The 19,978-nt window shown below is 41.8% G+C and overlaps 2 protein-coding genes across 6 annotated transcripts; one reads left to right on the top strand and one right to left on the bottom strand.

Moving 5' to 3' along the window:
• The first annotated feature begins 1,457 nt into the window (after positions 1-1,457).
• On the top strand, positions 1,458-3,642 carry sfr1 (SWI5-dependent homologous recombination repair protein 1). Of its 2 annotated transcripts, none has more exons than XM_035605511.2 (4): positions 1,458-1,871; positions 1,986-2,166; positions 2,783-3,142; positions 3,243-3,642. In XM_035605511.2, exons 2-4 carry the CDS (start codon positions 2,071-2,073, stop codon positions 3,429-3,431), a joined length of 645 nt encoding a protein of 214 aa, XP_035461404.1. In that variant the 5' UTR covers positions 1,458-1,871; positions 1,986-2,070; the 3' UTR covers positions 3,432-3,642. The 2 variants fall into 2 exon arrangements, with proteins under 2 accessions (XP_035461404.1, XP_047190804.1); XM_047334848.1 differs by having other exon boundaries at positions 1,459-1,850.
• LOC118284119 (cilia- and flagella-associated protein 43) lies at positions 3,502-19,765 on the bottom strand. 4 transcript variants are annotated; one of them, XM_047334844.1, is made up of 36 exons: positions 19,625-19,765; positions 19,241-19,494; positions 18,607-18,703; positions 18,332-18,499; positions 17,866-18,128; positions 17,632-17,714; positions 17,383-17,514; positions 17,140-17,256; positions 16,950-17,027; positions 16,713-16,861; positions 16,363-16,466; positions 16,037-16,186; positions 14,910-15,070; positions 14,632-14,796; positions 14,429-14,559; positions 13,113-13,275; positions 11,924-12,001; positions 11,462-11,587; positions 11,261-11,365; positions 11,023-11,139; positions 10,450-10,635; positions 10,020-10,226; positions 9,789-9,875; positions 9,486-9,566; positions 7,927-8,055; positions 7,701-7,820; positions 7,514-7,621; positions 7,200-7,286; positions 7,024-7,112; positions 6,728-6,932; positions 6,328-6,440; positions 5,894-6,047; positions 5,522-5,686; positions 4,149-4,229; positions 3,913-4,066; positions 3,502-3,826 (listed from the first exon to the last, which is right to left on the bottom strand). In XM_047334844.1, the coding sequence occupies exons 1-36, from the start codon at positions 19,651-19,653 to the stop codon at positions 3,654-3,656; spliced, it is 4,809 nt and encodes a 1,602-aa protein (XP_047190800.1). In that variant the 5' UTR covers positions 19,654-19,765; the 3' UTR covers positions 3,502-3,653. The 4 variants fall into 4 exon arrangements, with proteins under 4 accessions (XP_047190800.1, XP_047190801.1, XP_047190802.1 ...); XM_047334845.1 differs by having other exon boundaries at positions 10,450-10,632; XM_047334846.1 differs by having other exon boundaries at positions 16,713-16,828.
• Between the last annotated feature and the right edge of the window lie 213 nt (positions 19,766-19,978).

Raw genomic sequence — 19,978 nt, 5'->3', positions numbered from 1 at the left:
AATAAGCTGAATTAATATATCATAAATATCATTTCTGAAAGGTTTTGATTTGTGGTTAGCATACATTATTATTGTTATATCATAATTGTTTTACTATAATTGCTTCTCTCTTTGACCCCAAAAGAAAATGATTATTTATATGAATATCCAGAACTGACCACAGTCATCCTATCACAACAGCGATGTTGCAAACTGCCATTTCGACAGCATTCTGACTTATAGTCTTGTTTCACAGAGGATATTTTAATAGGTCAGCAGGGGATGCACATATGTAAATAATACAAGTTTGAAGTTTTGCTTTTAGGCTCACTGTCTCACTGTCAAAATGTCTGCAGTGAAAAAACGCCAAGGTCCCTAAAAAGGCCCAGTCTTTTCAGGCTGCACATCTGAAATTTCACCACAAAGAAAAAATATGAATTAAATTATTTAATCATTATAGTGGTCGTGTCTTCTAGACGGGCCCTGTGTCAAGCTATCTGCACTAGTCGATCTTTATCATGCTGCCATTTAGAAACCATGTCATGTAAGAAGATAAGGAAGCATTTAAAGAAACTCTCCAACAACAACAACAACAACAACAACAACAACAACAACACATAGTGTCAAATGGGAATCAAAATACCTACATTACTAACCCAAAATACACAACATTCTCACTCGCAAATTGAAGTGACGCTGCTGCTGCAGTCAGTCACGTCTCCTCCACGAGTTCACAGACTGCGCAGGCAGTCAGAATCTGATGTCAAGAATCGGTCACGGCATATCAGCTAACCGTATTACATTAAAAAGTACAATACTGCTCAGGCATATGTGCATCTTTGGAGGAATTGATAGCCCGCACAAACAGGACCTGAGGCTGTATGGGTGCCCACCATTCACACCTGAAAGCTGGCACCCACACTCAGTCTCACATAGCCTCTCTAGATTCTATAAACCCCGAACCACCGCCACAGTCACTTCATATGTAATGCTGAGGAGCAAGCGCAGCATTTCATGTCAACTATTCAAAAGTTCCTGACTCAGACAGCAATTATCTTCAACCGTCAGCCTTGCATCCATATAAAATGTAAAAAAAATAAAAAGAATTCCCTGAGGTGTGTAATATCAGACTGCCAAGCACTGACGTTCAAGCCCAGGCAGGATCTTGTTTTGATGCACACCTTTTTCCTTGTGGCTACAAAAAAGACACAATTAAAGAAATTCTGGGTATCAGCACGAGTCGGAAAACAACCTTAAACTAACCGGGAACTTAAATAAATCCATTCATGGAGATGAATCAACCGATGAGTAAAGCTGAATCACAGTATGACTCGAGCCTGTTGAGAAGGGTTGCCAGGTAACACTGCTTCACCACTGGACCCACAAAAATCCACTTCTACTTTTTGATGTGCTTTGATCTCTTTAGTTTGTGAAACAGTGCAGCTGGTTGGGTGTTTCTTCTTTCAATCACATTAGAACAAGTCCAACCTAAGCAGCTTCATTCTCTTGAGATCCTTTATAATGTATTCCTGAGATATTATCATCATTTCGCCCAGTTGTGTTGTAATTAGCACATTATTTGTATCTGTAGTGCAACTACGTTTTGTAATAAGTTTTTGTACCTTTGCTTCAACTAAATCATGGAGTAGAAGACGATGGAGCCTGGTGGGAGGGATTTGTGTTACAGGTATGTGGAATAACTTGAATATATTGAGTTTAAACGTTGATCTTTTGCGCCGTAGCCTATTTAGCTTTGAAAACTACAGCTCCCAGAATTCTGTTCGGCGACGCGTCATTGAATTCTGTCCAATCGCTGACTTCGGAGGTCAAAAATACGGAAAAACAGAAAAAATCTGCCATCGCCTTCACAGGTAGATCATTTCAAGAGTTTTGTGAGTAAAAGTCTGCTGGTTGCCCACTAACTATTACGAATGCGTTCGATATTCGTGGTATTAATGTGTGTTTTTTTCTCCCTTTTTTCTGCCGCCGGTGTCTGTTGAGAATAGTTACGTGACTAACGTGGCAAATAGCGGAGAGAGTTCCCGTCCCGGCTGTGGACGCTGTGGCCTGCACGAGCCGAAGGTCTCGTCGATGGAGCTCACCCCTAAAGCAGCTAAAGTCAAATCAGTGTGTTCTTCACCGGGTGACTCCGCGGAGTCGAGTCCCTGTGGAAGCAACGAGGAGAAGGTACGTGTGTGTCAGGTTCCTGTCCTGGACTGTCACTCGGTCAGGGTCCCTGCTAAAAGCCCTTAAAAAACAACAACATTACATTTCTTACATTTCAATCAGAAAGGCCTTGATTTCCCCCACCTATGTTTTGCCTCCGATCCCTTTGACCCTCAAATCAGAAATATAAACGTCAAACTTACAGCTGCAACGGTTGATCGATGAATCGACGAGTAATCTATCACTAAATGAATCGGCAACCGATTAATCGGTTCAAGAGTTTTTTTTGATGAAGTAGATAAAGTCAAAATTCTCTGATTTCAGCTTTTAATGTGAATATTTTCTGGTTTCTTTGCTCCTCTATGACAGTAAACTAAATGTATTTGGTTAATATTTGAGATATAATACTTTAGCACACAAAAATGTCAACAAATGCATTTAAAATTGTAGATTTTTATTGTTTGTTTTCAGTCATTCTTTGACCTGTTGAACTGCAACCAGTGTGATACTGAAAAAAAGTGTTGAATTGAACTCAATCTGAACACTGCAGAAACAAATGTATCATGGCTGAGACACTCTCACGTTCATTACTATCCCCCGTCTGAACATCGCCCTTCATTCTTCATCCTCTTCGCAGCCTCACCAAAAGCTGAGCTCCTCGCTGAGGGAGAGGCTGAAGAGATCGCGGCGCTCCTTCACCTCGCCCTTCTCCGTGGCCAAGCGGCTTTGTGTCGATGACTCCTCAGAGGACGGCGGCCGACAAGTTCCTGCAGATTCCCGGGAGACCGCTAATAGTCCTCCGCCCATCGTGCACAGCGTTGGTGTACACAGAAATGTTGTGAGATCAGGGAGTGAAAGGCTTTCTGGACCCGTTCCCGAACCAACACATCTTCCCTCCAAAGACTTCGCACAACAACGAGACCAACTCAGGAAGGAGATTAAAGACAAGACGGAGACGCTGCGCAGACTCAAGATGGTTAAAATGTACAGAAGCAAGGTATCAGCTGCCTTTTAAATTGTCTGGTTTGCTTTTGAAATAAACACATTGGCATTTTATATTGCTAACCAGACTTTTATATGTATGTCTCTCTCCCTAGAATGATTTAACACAGCTTCAAACCTTGGTTGACAAGTGGCGGAGTTGTGCTCAGGCTGCGCTGTGTGAGCTCCAGTCAGACGTCCAGATAGAGGGACAGAAGGCCAGCCTGCCTGAGCTCATCGACCTCTTTGGTCTGGATGATGGCATTCTGCACTTTGACCGCACAGGGGAGGACTTCATTCCCTAATAATATTCTCTCAAGCAAACACAAAAGTTGTATCCGATGTGTACAAAAAGACTTAGGCGGAACAATCACCTTTCAAATATCCAGAGCTAGTTAATTTTATTTGTTGCTGCTATTTTTTTTCATTCACAGTTTGAGTTGTAAATGTCATTGTAAATCTCACTTTACTTGTGGAGAGAAGTGTAAATAAAACCCCGTTATGTGTTGGAAGAGATTTTGCTTTGCTCAGTAGTGTTTCAGCTGATCAAGTGATGGAAAGTTCTTCATCCTCAGTCGCTCAAGTTCTGCCCAGAGGACAACCAGATCCTCCGCCTGTGCTCTGGCAAAGTCCTCCAAGTTCTTCCTCAGAACAATTTCCCGGTGACGTCCCTCTGTTGCTGCCTGATTCTCCTCTGAGGCTAAAAACCAAAACGAGCCAGTCATCAGTCAGGGGGAAAACTCACTTTGCAATGTTTTTCATTGGATAAGAAATTAGTTCAATTACCTATTGCTTCATCGATGTGTCTCCTCTCGGCCACTGTCACCTGCATATTAGGGAGCTGCTGTTCTGAAACGGCGTTCTTCTCGGCTTTCATTGCCGCCTGCTTTTTAAGCTCTTTAATCTTATTCTTGTAACGCTGCACATTGTGTAGATGAGCCTGAAATTATTGTTATATACATATTAACTTAAAAAGTACAAAAGAGCTGAGTGATGAGATCGTGCGGTTACTTTTCTGTTACCTTTTCCTGGAAGGCTATTGTTTTCTCCAGGACGGACACTTGCTGGGACACACGACTGTTTAAGTCTCTCTTGTTGAGATACTGAAATAAAAGAGAACAACCTGAAGCCAAAATTAAACCAAAAAAACACAAGGACCAGCAACATAAAGTGTCTCGGCAGGTTTTCTATCAGGCTGCTTTACTCAAGCTCTTTTGATGGAACAGGCAAAGTGCATGATTATTAACTTTCCATTCATTTTGCTGACGTTTTTGTCCAAATCGACTTACAATAATCGATTTTTGACTCATATCAGAGGTTGGCAAGCATTAAGGGTTTTGGGGTTTTTTTGCTATCAGGAATCGTTAACCCAGGCTTCTGTACCAAAGTCAGCGGCGTAAACGGCTAAGCCATTACAGCTGCGGATTATAAAAAAGTTCATGATCAGTCAGGGTGTGTTTATATTCAAAGCTTTCCCCCCGTGGTTTCAGGGGCCTAAACAAAGACAGGAAGCTGCATGCCACGCCACAGCAGACACTACCTGAACCTTTCGCCAGAGGAAACTGGCACGCAGGCCGAGAAACATGTTTTGAGTCATCTATCAACTTGTTGAAAACAAGATGATAGATGACTCATTCCATCTTTTTAAATATATATTTTCATTAGACAAATGTAATTTCTTGAATATTTCAAAATTTGAATAAATGTCTTGGAGGACTGCAAACAGGAGCAGAGTGTTTTCCTGTCAACTTTTCTGTTGTGTATTTGATTAAACCGCCTCTTCACACCCTAGATATATTTTAAAAGCCAAATGGAGCAGAGAAGCATTTGTTTTCCTTGAATTGTAAATTGTTGCATGAACACAACTAATGCAAAAAAAAGCAAAAGCCTAAAGAAAACAAAGAAGTCTAAGTATATTTCTGAACAATGTTTTTTACCTACTTGGTTTAAAAAAATGCTAAATAAAAAAGATAGGGTGTGGCGCTTGTGTGAACAGGGTGTGTGTCTGATAACAAAAGATCACCCATCTGTACTTGGGGATGATAACAATTTTCTGCTTGCAAAACATCTTGTGTTGCCAAAGCAAAATATGTGCCTTCATACCGACTGAGGTTTGGCCAGAAATGCTAACGGGGTTAGAAATTTCACCCCGAATGCAGATGTTTAGATGCCATTTCAAGCAGATGCTGAAATGTTGGAAAACGTCTGACATATATTATGATTAGATTATTACATACAGGGTAAAAATGTCTTTGCTGCCTCGTAGAACTATTGCTCAGAAAGTGTTTGTTGCTCGTTTCCACCCGAGGCCAAGCCCGTTTTTGATTGAGGATAAAAGATAACTCTTTAGAAAATCTACAGAGGCAGGATGTTTCAGGATCTTGATTACACTCACATCCTGTCGCTCCTCAGAGAGATGTAACCTCTGGATGTCCCTCGCCTTATTATTGAGGTCCTCTATCTGCATCGTCATGATCTTGTGCTTCCACTCCAGCAGGAAGGTGTTCTTACGGAAGTCTTTGCGCTGCACCATGGAGGCTATGTTCTGCCCTCCGAGCATCTAATCAGACAGATGATCACCGTTAGACACTCAAGGACATTTTCTTAACCAATGTACTTGACCACTGCTTGAAGTTGGTTAATTTTGGCCCAGTTTATCAAACAGAAAATGTGTTAGTTTAAGTACAATGCAAATATGCAAATGTGTCCTTTTTCATATCCATCATAAGAATATACAGCACATCCTGGTTTAGTATTTAAGCCTGACCCTGATGGTTTTGTTGAGGTCTTCCACCACACCCTTGTGGAGAAGTACATATTCAGGGAAGTCAGCGGTCTCGTCTGTGGTGTACACCTGGCCCTGTTTGACAATGACCTGGACCATGATGTCCATCAGGAAACGGTTCTTCTCCTTATGTAGACTAGAAGAAAGCAGGACAATAAAAAACACTGACAGATAATACTTTCAAACAAAAAACACCAAGCACTAATGCGATCTACTTTGTAATATGTCTCGATGATATTTAACTTAGATTCTGAGCATTTGTTTATGGTCAAACATGAAATGACACATTTTAAGAATATGTGGATCGAGTGCCATTCTATCAGATCATCGCAGCTGTATTTTACAAATGAAAAAAATTATGTTTCCAATCACAACTGCTTATAATTAGACTGAATGACATAACATCACAGTCATACCTTTCAAGTTCGTCAGAGAGATTGTTAATTTCCTGTTGAGCAGCCTCTTTCTCGGCTCTCCTCTCCTGTATGGACTTCTGCATCTCAGCAAGAGTCAAAGAATTTATATTTACCTGCAAAAGACGTTTTCAGCAGTTAACCACAGATACAAACAGAAAAAAAACATACTACCATATAGTACATCTATCTAAATACGTTTAATAGCTGGGCTGCACCGACTAATAAAAACGTGAAATCATTTGATAAGTTAGACTTACTGCATGAATCAGAAAGGCATAGTTGATAAGGATTACAAAGAATTTTATTTGTACACAGTCTATAAAATATTAAAATTACTGCACATTTATTCTGAACTAACTCCACATTTTCAATCTTTAACCTATCCGTGTCTTCAAGTCACCTTATGTTCACTCTCTATTTTCACTCGGCGGACAAGACAGAATCTCTTCCAGACTGATGGGTTCAAGCCCTCTGGTGTATTTTCTGGAGCATCCTGCTCTTCCATGGCCTTACTCATTTTGTCAGTTGCGTCGGGAGCCAGGGAACCCCACAGACTCTGCTCTTTGAACAGGTTGAGTTTGTTGTCAGTCCTCAACTTTTGAACCCTGAAAAATAAAATTCTTCAATAACAGTGCAGAAAGTGAGTCAAATGAATCATGTTACAGTACATACAATTATATTGTAAGTATTGCAAACCTGGGTCTTCGCTTGAACAGCTTATACAAGTGATCAACAACATTTGCAGGTACATCAAAGAACTCCTTCCTGAACTCCTTGTCAAGAAGCTTGGGAGACATGAATTACATTATATCATGTTATGTGAGCAGCCATATACAGCTATGATTTTTTCAGTGTTTTAGCCGCTGGCGTACTTTGTCCTCGGCTACAATGGTGTCATAGGTCTCGAGAAACAATTCTACTTCTTCTTCATGTCTCTTCACCTCCTCCTCACGTTCATCCTGTCAGAAAAATAGAGCAGCATGTTTAGGAAATAGTGCCAAGTAATATTAAAACTGAATAAATGAGGACAGGTAAGCTCTTGTGAAACATGCCTGAGCAATGGAAATATGTTAGACTAGAATTTGGAAGAAGACCACAGTGCTTCACTCAGGTATCTCACATAAAACTGAATCTTAAGCTGGCAGTCATACATTCCTTCAACATTACCGTTTTAAAGTTTTGTTACCCTGTATGCCAGTGTTTTTCCAAGTTTGAGCTTGAGATCCAGCTCTTGATTTCTCATCTCCTCTTCTAGGATTACTGAATAAACAAGATAAGTGATCTTGAGCTTTTCCTAAAGTGCATTAAAAAAAAACATTAAACAGGATTTTTAAAATGTCACAGAGAGAAGGTTTGGGGTGTGTGTTGCTCACCTGATATATTGTCATCTCACATTTTACTTTCTTCTCAAAAAGCTTTGTCAAAGTTTCATCAAAACCTTTGGTTGCATCCTTGGTGGATACTTGGAGTCTTTTCATTTCAGTTTCCCGTAACTGCAATTTACAGCGTTCACAGATTATTTAAATTGATCACTGATCAGAGGTTGGTAATTTTTCAGATCACAGTAAATCTCAACTTTGAATGCATCTACAGCAATACCTTTTTGTATTTCTCTTTCTTCTCACTCAGGTCTTTGGTTTTTTTTTCATACTGTTTATAGACCTTTTTCTCCTCCTCACTCCAGTGACTGTCAGGTTTGGTCAAAGCAAACTCAGGCTGAGTTATTTCCTGTTGAGCAAATTCAAAAAAAGTATGTGCCCTTCATGCTGATTTTTTTATGTCAACTTCAAGCAAAAAAAGCTGAGACATTTGTCTAAAGGGAGAGGATCAACATTTTCTTGAGTGGGTAATTCATTCATTTCACCCGCAATGAGATGTAGCATGTTGTGTACTTATTGATTCATTGACTCATCATTGCAGCTCTATTTTCCATTCATCCTTTTTTGAAGTCAGTTTCAAGCCGACTGATTTATTGAAACTGGACTGGACAGGGTTTCCCTCTCCCTGGTCACGCTTTCCAGCACACCCTGTGGGATCCCGAATTGTTCCCAGGCCAGATGGGATATGTAGTCCCTCCAGCAAGTTCTGGGTCTACCTCTAGGTCTCCTCCCAGTTTTACGTGCCCGATAAACCTCCACAGGAAGGTGCCCAGGAGGCATCATGACCAGCTGCCCGAATCACTTCAAACGATCCCTTTCAACGCAAAGGAGCAGCGCTTCTACTCTGAGCACCCTCCGAATGTCTGAGCTCCTAACCTTATCTCAAAGGCTCTCTACAAAGAAAGCTCATTTCGGCCGTTTGTATATGCAATCTCGTTCTTTCGGTCACTTCCCAGAGTTCATGAACATCGGTGAGGGTCAGAAAGTAGATTGACCGGTAAATCAAAAGGTTTGCCTCGCGGCTCAACTCCCTCTTCACCACAACCGACAAGTACAACGCCTGCATTACTACGGACACTGCCCCAATCGGCCTGCCGATCTGCCGCTGAATTGTCCCCTCACTTGTTCCACTGGCCTCGGACTCTGAGGTGCTGATCCTCATCCCAGCCGCTTCACATTTGGCTGCAACCTGCCCCAGTCAGCACTGAAGGCCACGGTCCAATTATACCAACAGTACCACATCATCTGCAAAAAGCAGCGAAGCAATTCTGAGGTTCCCGAACCGAACATTCCGCCCAACAGCTGCACCTTGAAATTTTGTCCATTAAGATCACAAACAGGATTGGAGACAAGACTCCTCAGACTCCTCCACAGAGGATGTGTAGGTCGGGTTCAGCAGCTCCTCAAAGTGCTCTTTCCACGACTCGACAATGTCCCCAGTCTGGGTTCCGAAAGGCCTGATGGCTTCCCTCACTGCCGGTGTTCTAAGGTTGCCGCCTCATCGGGCACAGCCCCTACTCGCTTGGGTTTCACAAGCCTGTCCGGCAGCCTTCCCCGTCATCTGATCCAGCTCAGCACTCAGTGAGTGTCCAAAACATACAAGTCAATCATCGATCGTAGGCCTAAGGTGTTCTGGTACCAAGTACAACCTTATGCTTGAACATGGTGTTTGTTATGGCCAATTTTTCAATATCATTTTGTAGGCAATCATATATTTGGGAATCATCTTTTACAATGTTAATTCTTTCATAAGAGATTTAGAAAAATATTTTAACACACAATTTTCAAGATGTCCTCTTTTTTCACTTCAAGCAATCCATCCATCATGTCATCCAGACCCTTTTTCATGAAATTATCACCCTGCAATAGACAGAAAAGACTTATTAAAGAACTGAACAACTTACTGTAAAACACTAAGTAATATGGCATGAATACACATTATTTCTGTAGACAAAAAACTAAATCTTACTGATGTTAAGAACAATCTTAGATGCAGTAATTGCATATACAAGTATTTGAATAATTTGTAAATTGCCACGAACAAAAGCTGAAAAACAAAAACACATTATTCTAGCAGCATACCTTGGCAGCTAAATGCTTTTGCTCCTCCAACTCCTTCCTCTCCTCTTCCTCTCTCTGTTCTGGGGTGAGATACTTTTCTGCCTTTATCTAGAGTAGGACAAAGGAACATTTCTCTCTGGTAAACTGAGCTTTTCATTTGATCATAGACAATATTTCACATCATGGTAAAAAAAAAGAAGCATTTCAACATGTTTACTTTGCTTGTTGATGTTCCATGAGGGGACCACTAACCTCAGAGTCGTCCACAGTGAACAGCCTCTCTGGCCACTCACTGTTGGTCAGGCTGGGCTCCCACAGCTCCTGCCTCATGTCCAGCTCCAGCAGGATCTCCCTGATGTGTCTGTTCCTTTCTCTCACATGGTTCAGCTCCTGCACCTTCTGCCTGTGCACGGCATCAAATTCAGCGTTGAAAGCTGTCTTGATGCGATGAATCACATCCTGCATTTAGGGTAGAGTGAAATTGAATAAAAATATGGCTGCTCTCATCTTATTGAAAGTAAATATGATGATGAGTGGTAAACCGGTTCTCATTAATCACCTTTTATGTGCTCTTTATGCTATTCACTTTTATATGTTTATTTTTCTGAAAAGTTCTATATAATACAAAAGCCTGATTAGCACACTGAGACAATGAGAAACAGTTTTTGGACCAGGTTCCCACCTGTAGCAGAATTATCTGGTTGACCTTCTGTTCTGTGGTTCGCACAATGAACTGATCGTAGATGTAAGGATTTGAATATCCTAACTGAGCGGAGAAACTTCCCGTAACCACACCACTCTCTGCCGTGAGGTCTTCCTCCTCTTGCTCCTCCTCCCTTGCACTGGAAGTTTTCTTAAGGCCACACTGCTGAAAAGGTACAGCGACAGATATGAGAGGGTTGAGATAAATGTTGAGGGTCGAATCAGTGGCTACAAGATTATATACTTTATCCCAAGAATATTGCAGTGAAGAGAACTACCAAAACGCTTTTGGCCACACAGTCATAAATCTAGAATCATTTCAAAAGTACATAAAGTACATTTTATATACATTTTATAGTAATGCATTTCAGAGTTACAAACCATTTTACAGAAGAGGTTACAGTGTCGCAACTTCCAGATGTTTGTCCTGACTTTGTATGAGTCACATTAAAATACACACCACCCAATCCACACTAACTCATCACATCTGCTTTCCTTTGCAGTGTTAATCAGAATGTAAACCACAGACCGTTCAGGCCTGAGCATTACTTACGGTGCTGGCGGCCATTTCAATCTTCCTCATATTCTGAACCCTTTGAAGTTCCTCCACCTCTTTCTCTGTTCGCTCTTTCAGAGGGTAGTTCTTCACCTCATGTTCACAGTGAAACCCCTGTGGTAGACAACCAGAAGGTCATTTAAATAGCTAAACGCAGATCACAATCTACTCTGATCATGAAAATAATAATAATGGAACGCTTGTTTGATATGCAAGTGCTTGTTCATGATCTTACCTTAACGGACCTGCTCTTGACCTTCAATGAATCCCAGCACTGTCTCTTGAGGACGTCACGGAGGAAACGTTTGGCCAAAATCTCCCACTCAATTTCTTCCCTCACCTACAACGTCACAATATTAAGGATCACTACCATCGCGACCTCAAAGAAAAATGAAATATTACGTGGATACATGTTAGTCAAGCCTGTGTGCGTTACCCTGGTAGCCTCCTGCTCCACCATGGCATCTAGACCCCTCTGACCCTCAACATCCAGGTTGAGCTCGTGTTGTGCCAGACGCTCCGCAGCTGGGACGTTCTCATTTTCACGCAGCATCTCCTGGATCTAACAATAACAATATAGACATGTTTTTTTATCATGCACCAAGCACTAATAAACTCAGAACCTTGGCTACACTGTTAAAAACATTATTACAAATGTAACTTGTTTGTTGAACTAATATGTTTTGTTTTACAGTTATAGCATCATTCTATTATAAGCTTTTTTTCTCTCTTAATTTTTTGTGTATTTGGGCTGTGTGTACTCAGCAGTTATATGTAATTACGGGGTTAAGTTTTACTGAATAGAAGAGCACTTACTAAACATACTTAAATTATATAGTATTTGTGTTTACATGCAATGTGGGAGGTTTGGTTCGGAAAAATTATCAAATTCACTTACAGTGCCACGTAACTCCTGGATGGTTTTCCTCAGGTTTTCCTTTGTCTCTGAGCATTTCTCATTCTCTTCTTTCATTACCTGTTTAATATACCCAGAATGAAAACATGAGAGATTTTAACAGAACCAAACTAAAGTAATAAACCAGTTAGTATTAAACTGGCCTCATGTGACCTGTGAAATACCTTCTCAGGTCACAGCAAGCACACCAACCAATGACTTCCCAACAAACGGCATTAATAATGATCAATCTAACAACATAAAAAAGGTAAATCATACGCTATCCAACACTTCATCAGTCAACATTACACAACTTGACTTAAAATGGAGTCCTCACAGAACCTGCGCCTCAGATAAGAAAGTATGTTGTAGGATAAAAGCAGGCTGGAAAGTGCCTCTGACAGTATCCTGTGTGGTTACAGATCAGGTGGGAAACCCACAACTCAAAGATTGCCGCACCTTCAATATCAATCTATTGTTATCAAGAATCTTTGTCAGATGACAAAGTGCTGAATATTTTCTTAAAATTTTTTTTTTACAAATGCTTATCTGCTTTATAGCACTCAACTAATTGGTTCATTTTCCCACATTACAAGAGCTGATAAATCAAGCTATTGTCCGCCAGAGCCAACGCAGCTGCATTTTGAACAAGACATGGCAGACAGGTACAAAGGGCACTTTGACTTCCACCTGCAATGTCTTGGAGACATAATAGAAGTATCTAAACATAGTTCCCATTACCCACATGGCACACCGCTACAAATATTTAAGCATGTTAGTCACTTACCGCCTGCTTCCCAGCGATTTGGGATGCGGAGGTGGAGCAGTGTTATTACTCATTCTGCTCTGTCACGTCCCAAGTCTCAGATATAAATAAATGATGGCATTTGCTTTGACTGTTAGTTTTTGTGGGGTTTTTTTTATATTTTATTCATAGCAACGAGGGAATACAAAACTATAAAAACCTCTCAAAATAATTAAAATATTGAATTAAAAGTAATGAATTTCATGAAAGTAGAATTAATTGCAAGGTTTTTGTACTATATGCATAATTGCAGTGTGCTGTTTCATGTGTTGAGTGTTTCAGCAGCTAGGAAAAAAAACCCCACTGCTGTTATCACAGTGTTATGTAGTACACTTTTTACAACTAAAACAAACCAGATAGATTATACCAGAATAGATAATTGTTTACCTCACTTTCCTCTGGGTTTTCAGAGCCAACACAAGATTCTTGGCTCCACCGAGGCAAGTCAGTGAGGACAGGGTTCTCTGTATTGAATATATCCTTCAAGAAATGAGCCATGGGCTGACCATTCTGTGTCACTTTGTTCATCTCAGCTTCCACACCTTTAATTCTGTTTGCAGCCATGGAAAACACACAAGATATACACAATAAGAGAGCGGACACACAAAGATATCTGCCAAGGAGGTCCAATGATGGCCAGGTAATCAATAAATCCAATCCATTCATTTCATACATTATCTTTTAAATACAGGCCATGCTATTTTAAATGGGGAATTAATGTATTTGTGTCCTTCTGCTGTATGGGGAAATTATTTTCAGATCTAAGGATCTAAAAAAACAAACAGTCGAAGCTCTGGAGGAAGTGAAATAGAAATGAATCTCTAGTAAATTGTAATATAACTATGAAAAAAAATCCCCTTACAGTGAGTGTAAGAGTAGAATAACCTTAAAGGATAAGGTTGGTCAATGCTTATCATCAATATATCCTAGTCCTTCTCGATCATTTCTGACTTCCCTGCCCTTCCTGTGGCACACCATTTGTTCCTACTGCAGACATGAATCTTAAAAAAAGGTCTCGAATGTATAGTTTCTTTCACAAAAAGGATGAGTTGGTTGTTAAAGCAGCTCGGCATGGTCAAAAAACATTACTCAAAACAGGAAAAACTAAAGCGTTCGCTGGGGACATGACCGGGATGACCCAATTAGTGGTTGACCCAAAATAAACATTGCTTTGTTGATCATAATGAAGGAAAATGTCTCCCACTGTAACCATGTGACTCACTGATGTGCTCCTGATAGTTTTTGGTCCTTCAAATTCCCATGTTATCAACCGAGGATTAGACCGTACAGTATAGTGAACCGATATTAGATGTTAAAAAAAAATCAGGATTATTACAATAAGAGCAATGTAAAGACAAGAAAAGGTTTTTAAATTCAAAACAAAAGCGTGCAGGAGCAAGCCGAGGAGGCAGATGTGGAATGTGAGTGGGATGTGATTCAGAGAGTAGTTTGTGCTGTGAAGTTTATTTGATCTTTCTTTTCCTGCAGATTATGGTCACGATCCCCCTGGAACCTCCACTTCAGTTCTATTCATTTTACGACCAGCGCAGTCAGTGTGAGCGGTGTGAGTGGAAAAGCACTGTCTAACGTGCACAATATCAAACTGCAGGAGAGTGACATGGCTGCTGTGAGCAACGGTTCCCTCTACCGTTCGCAGCTGTGGGTTATGTAAGCGCGACGGGACAGACTGCGTGCCGCTGTACCTGAGATTGGTGCACACCAGAGAGCCGTCTTCACAGCCAGCAGTGAGGAGTGTCAGGCTGTCAGTGGAGAAGGTCAGACTCCGAACTCCGCCGAGGCGGCACGGATGACACTGGAGCTCAGTGTACCGCTCCTGTAGGTGAAGGAGCGAGTGTCGCGATAATAAACATTTGAAAAATAAACATTTACAAGAGTAAGCTACTACCATGGAAGAAGTCTCTCTAATGCGCAGCAGGCCGTCTCTGCCGGCGGATGCCAGCCATAACTGATGAGGAGACAGAACCAGACAGGCGGGGCCCAGAGGATGACCCTTCACCTCCTGCTCCGGGTTCAGCCGGACGACCTGCTGACTTCCGAGACCTGCCGTGTCCTGAGAGGAAGAACCAAGAGAATAACAGATGCATGCTTGCAGTTCAAACAGATTAGGGAACACCTTACCTAATTTAAGGCCACCATTCGCATGAAAATGTGCCAACATCGAACCTGGGGGAGCCGAAAGCGCTGTAGAGTTTTCCTCCTCTGGCAGTGAGCAAAGACCTCGCTGACGCCCAGGACACAGGATGTAAGTGGATGAGGCACTTCGTATCTGGACACTTGGAGGACGTGAGAAGACAGACAGCCGTGTCGGTCTACACAATCAGGACCTGCAGGTCGGCAGACGTGCATCACAAATGTAATCAAAAGCAGCAAAAAAAGTTAGAGATCAGAGAGGGTTGTTTCTGTAACTAACGTGTGCGTAACAGCTTAATACACACTAGTCATGTTTTTTTTAAGCTTTAAAAAACTTGTGTGGCACTTTTCGGGAACTGCTGCCACACCCTAGACTTTAGTCTTTGCACTTTCCTCTTGAGACGTCTGTGTCTTATGGTCTCTCTTGTTCAACACTGGCTGCTGTTTAAACAAAGGGTGTGTTTTTTTGTAAGCCACTCGGCCATTTCTGCTATCTTCTTGACACTGTTTGTGACACCACGTCTAAACATTTGGATAACACGGTCATGTTAAAGCTCTTACTAATTAGTTATGCAAATGTCTCTGAATATGGTTGCTTCTTTGGAAGCAGAACTCTTGTCAAAGCATCTTCTTGGAAGAAATGCTGAGATTTCCAGCCTTAAAACAACAGGAGCAGAAGGCGAGTGGAAGTCCAGTAAGCTTACGAATTTATTTAACTTATGTAACCGTGACATGAAAGAAGCCACAGGCCATTATTACTACCAATCAGCACATTCCTTGAAATTGGTTTAATACTATTAATCACCTTGCAAACCTCTCCTCACCGACATGAGATGATTCATCAGCTGCTGGCAGCAAAATAAATACCTTTTCTTTTCCTTCGGTGTTTCAACATCACTACTCCCCTGCAGCGGACCTCACCTCGCTTACCTCCGTCTGGATTCGTTGAACTGTTTTTAGTCTTGAGACGTCTCAAGAGGCGAGTCAGCACCTGATCTCATGAATAAGATACCCTCATCTTGCCTCTTAGACACACTGGCAATTGAAGCCACTGGTCCTCATCTGTTCTCTGTTATTAATAGCTCTATCTCATCTGTATGGGTACCAAATTGACTTCACTACAACAAGTAGTGAATCAATCCACTAAATCAGTGAAGTACCTGTAAGGTCCTTTGCAGGCAGAGAGAGCAGTGTGAGCAGGCGACCATCACGGTGTTTGCCCTCCTGTCCGGCGCACAGCGCAAGAACTGTCACCTTCTCACAGTCCCTGATGCACTGAGTGGAAAGTGACAGAATGGGTCCAGGAACAACTATAAAGAAAAGGAATGTCTAGTTAAAGTATTGTAGTAACAGGAAAATAATTATATATCAACTCTTGGCTGAATTGCCTTTATATTGATAAGTACATTGTTTAGGTATATATGGAAGATAGCAGTACCATGTCTAACCGATTAAAATGTGATTATACAAGGACTACTGTATCTACCTGTGCATCCTAGGACTGAAAACTTCTTTGATGGCTTTGCATCTATTACAAAGATACGTGAATCTGAAGCTCCGGTGAGAAGGTAGTTCCCCTCTTGATCAAAACTGTAAAAGCACACACACACACACACACACACACACACACACACACACACACACACATACACACACACACACAATGTACACAATAAGAAAGCTTGTAACCACTTTTTAATTAGTTTTCCTGACCAGAGCAGCTATCGTCTCTGCTCTACTCATGCCTCTACTTCATAGGCGTATTATCCGATACTTCGTCACAAGTTAAGTGTTGAACGGAAACTCTGAGTTCTCCCAGAGATGGAGGATACTTGCACTAGGTGATCCACAGGAGTGTTGCAGAGGTGAACCTGGTGCACCAGGCGAGGCTCCTGCTCCCTGCTCAGGTCAACGAAGAGGACATTTCCTGACGTTGTTCCTACAGCTGCGTACTGTGCAATAGGACAGCAGGCCAGACTTGTCACCTTAGCACACACAAATTACAAAGTTTACATTTCCCCTGATACATGTAAGTCTTTTTCACGTGCCCACTGACTTTTGTCTGAATCTGACCTCAGCTTGAAGAGACACGGAGCCGAGGCGCATGCCATCCACGGACCACAGCTGCAGTTCGCCAGAATCCCTCACTGACTGCGACCAGCAGTAAAAACACAAACATCAGCGCTCACTCCAAGAGACATTGACCTTCATTGGAACGTGTCGCCACAAGGCTGTAATTCTTGAGCAGCACAAATGTTTTTACCACACAAATGTTCTTGTCAGTGCGCGCCCAAGCTGCCGCCGCAAACTTTCCGCAGAGGACATCCAGGACTTTCACTATCTTGTTTGTCCGAGTTGGGTTCAACACATAGATCTGCCCCTAGATAATAACATGCCAGTCAGATTTTGTTTTCAATATAAATCTTCTGTTAAGCAATCAGCTGAGTGGCATGTAATGTGTTTTCGCGTACGACAGGCTGCACCACTGTATATCTGAGTAACTTACTGTATTAGAAGATAAAAGTACAGTTTCACAGTCAGGGGAGTACATCGCAGTGGTGGCAGGCCCTTCTAACTGCCACGTGTGCGTGATGTTGATCTGAGTCCCGTTGATTTGAAGACTGTGCACCACACTGTCCTGTGAAACCCCAGCATTTCAAAGTACTTAAAATTAGAAGGAATGATATGAGAAATCAATGTATTAATCATCTTTCAAAGGGTGAAAGCAGATATTAATAGGTGAATGGGCTCCTACCTTCCCCACAGTGATCAAACTATTCTTGTTGAGGGTTAAAACTTGAAAGCTGCTCTGTCTGAGATCAGGGTCGGCATCAGGGGCTGAACAAATGTAATAATGCAAATCTGAGGCCAAATGTATTTTCTGTTGCCATATAAAAATTGTGCGATACCTGGGATAGTATAAAATCCTCCTGGTCATTTTTTAAAAAATAATTGTGTAGAATAACGCCCCATTTGTGTGTTTGCTTACTTGTGGGGTTGAAGAGGACGGAGACAGAGCGGCTCACGGGGTCAATGAGCAGCAGAAATCCCTCCGCACAGCCCACGAGCAGCTTTGACGTGGATGTCCAGCAGATGGTGCTGGGAGTCAGCCTGGCTTTGGTGCTGAGTTTTGTCTGCGTAAACACAGGAGGCAACTCTGGACCAAAGTAGGGTGGTTTCGCCCGGACGGGATAAGAGGTGGGCCCCAATCTCTCAGCAAAGGAACCATCGGTAGCAGGAAGCTCTATCACACTGAAACACAACAAATGGGACATATTCATATTTAATACTGCTTCACATTGTGTCATCTAGGTGCTGCGTGTGTTCTTCAGTCACCTGTGCAGTTCTTTCATGTCGGACATTAAATATAAATGCAGCTAATGTAGTTTCAGCTATCAGTTAAATGACATGCGATACACCGATTTTAACTACTCATGCTACCAAGTTCACTTTACCTTGGTTTTAGCACATGAAGGCTGGCACTCCTTTCAATATTCCAGACGGTGATGGAGGTAGAGCCAAGAGCACAAAGCTGGAGGCAGCTCAAAGGGTTGAACACCAAAGAAACGACATCTTTCCCAGCTTGTGGTCGTGTGCAGATTTGCTCGGCAGTTTCCCAGTTCCTGCATTGCACAGTCATGATGATGACAGTAACAGAGCTGCTCAACCTTAATAGACATGACAAAAAAAATAAATAAATACGGGCAGTGGACTGATTTCAGTGGCTTACCACACTGTTATGGTGTGGTCTGGAAGAGAGGAACAACAGCCCAAATAGGGACCACCATCGCTTAATGTCAGCGACGTGTAGTCCAGTTGTGCTGTCCCTGGAAAAAAGAATCAAAATGTGGGATTAGTGTGTTCCTGTTTCAGGAATCTAATATTTTGATTTATTGCTATGAGTATATTTAAAAGTACTGTCCCAACCAACCCAAAATCCCCTGTGCCACAATCTGGTTTGGGACGTGCTTTAATAGTCTTAAACTCTGTTACCACTACTAATACTACAGTACAATATTTTATCATATTTCAAGACATAACATAGGGTTGTTTAACAACAGAGTCAAGATCATTCTTTTGTACATCAGTCTAAATCAGCATTTGTCAAAATGCTCAACGTGATCATTTGGAAGCCTAAGATATTTCAACCAAGGCAAGACTTGTTTATTTTGCAGTGGATTTCTAACAACACAGCAACACTGGATATTTACATTGACACATTCACTTATCCTTATTCTTAAATGTCCCACTCAACCTGAACCCAGCGTGGTACCAGAACCTGGTTTTATTAGCCAGGAAAATATATATGTGTGTGTGTCTATATATATATATATTTATATATATATATATATATATCGCCTTACCTTTCAGTTCATTCTTCAACTGGAGCTCAGGGTAAACGTACACAAAGATAGACGGGGATAACTTCTGCTCAGAAAAAGCGAAGATCCCACTCTTGCCACTGGCTGTCAATGCACCGATGGCCCTGCCAGGACCCTGAAGCACACTTTGCAATTTCGTGTCCAGTCTGAGGAAGCAGATATGATTCCCGCATGCGTAACATACTGTTTCATTATCCACAAACTCGACGGTTTTGTTTGTAAAACCTTGTATCCACCTGCAGGGATTAACACAAAAAGCCAAATATAAATAATAAAAACGGTACATGGAAATGTTGTAGGCTATACATGTAGTTTTGAGGTAAAAAAAAATAAAAATAAATAGGAGTATTTGAAGAGGCTACGTACCTGACTTCCAAACCCCCGATGTCATCCATTTTAACACACAATCAAATCTACAAACAACAAAACTCAACTTTCCCCCGCCACCGCCTCCACAAACAAAACAAACGCGCAAGTCACTGCGTAACCCTGGCAACCAGAAAACATTGTCACCATTCTATTGGCTGGTTGAGCTTACAGCCCCATACCGGAAGTAGTTTACGAATGAAGTGATTCCGCCATAGCGCTCGCTGCACAGTGCCGCCTTCTCCGTCGCCGAGGGCGCTGCCCCCGTTCGCGTGGTGACCGACTGTCACAGTCGGACTGTGGTCACGCCACCTACACATCGGATGGACCCGGCCGCGCTATCTTCTTCTAAAG

Source organism: Scophthalmus maximus, chromosome 10 (genome assembly GCF_022379125.1).
Source record: "Scophthalmus maximus strain ysfricsl-2021 chromosome 10, ASM2237912v1, whole genome shotgun sequence".
Taxonomy (NCBI): Eukaryota; Metazoa; Chordata; class Actinopteri; order Pleuronectiformes; family Scophthalmidae; genus Scophthalmus; species Scophthalmus maximus.
This window is presented reverse-complemented; position numbering and strand designations above follow the sequence as displayed.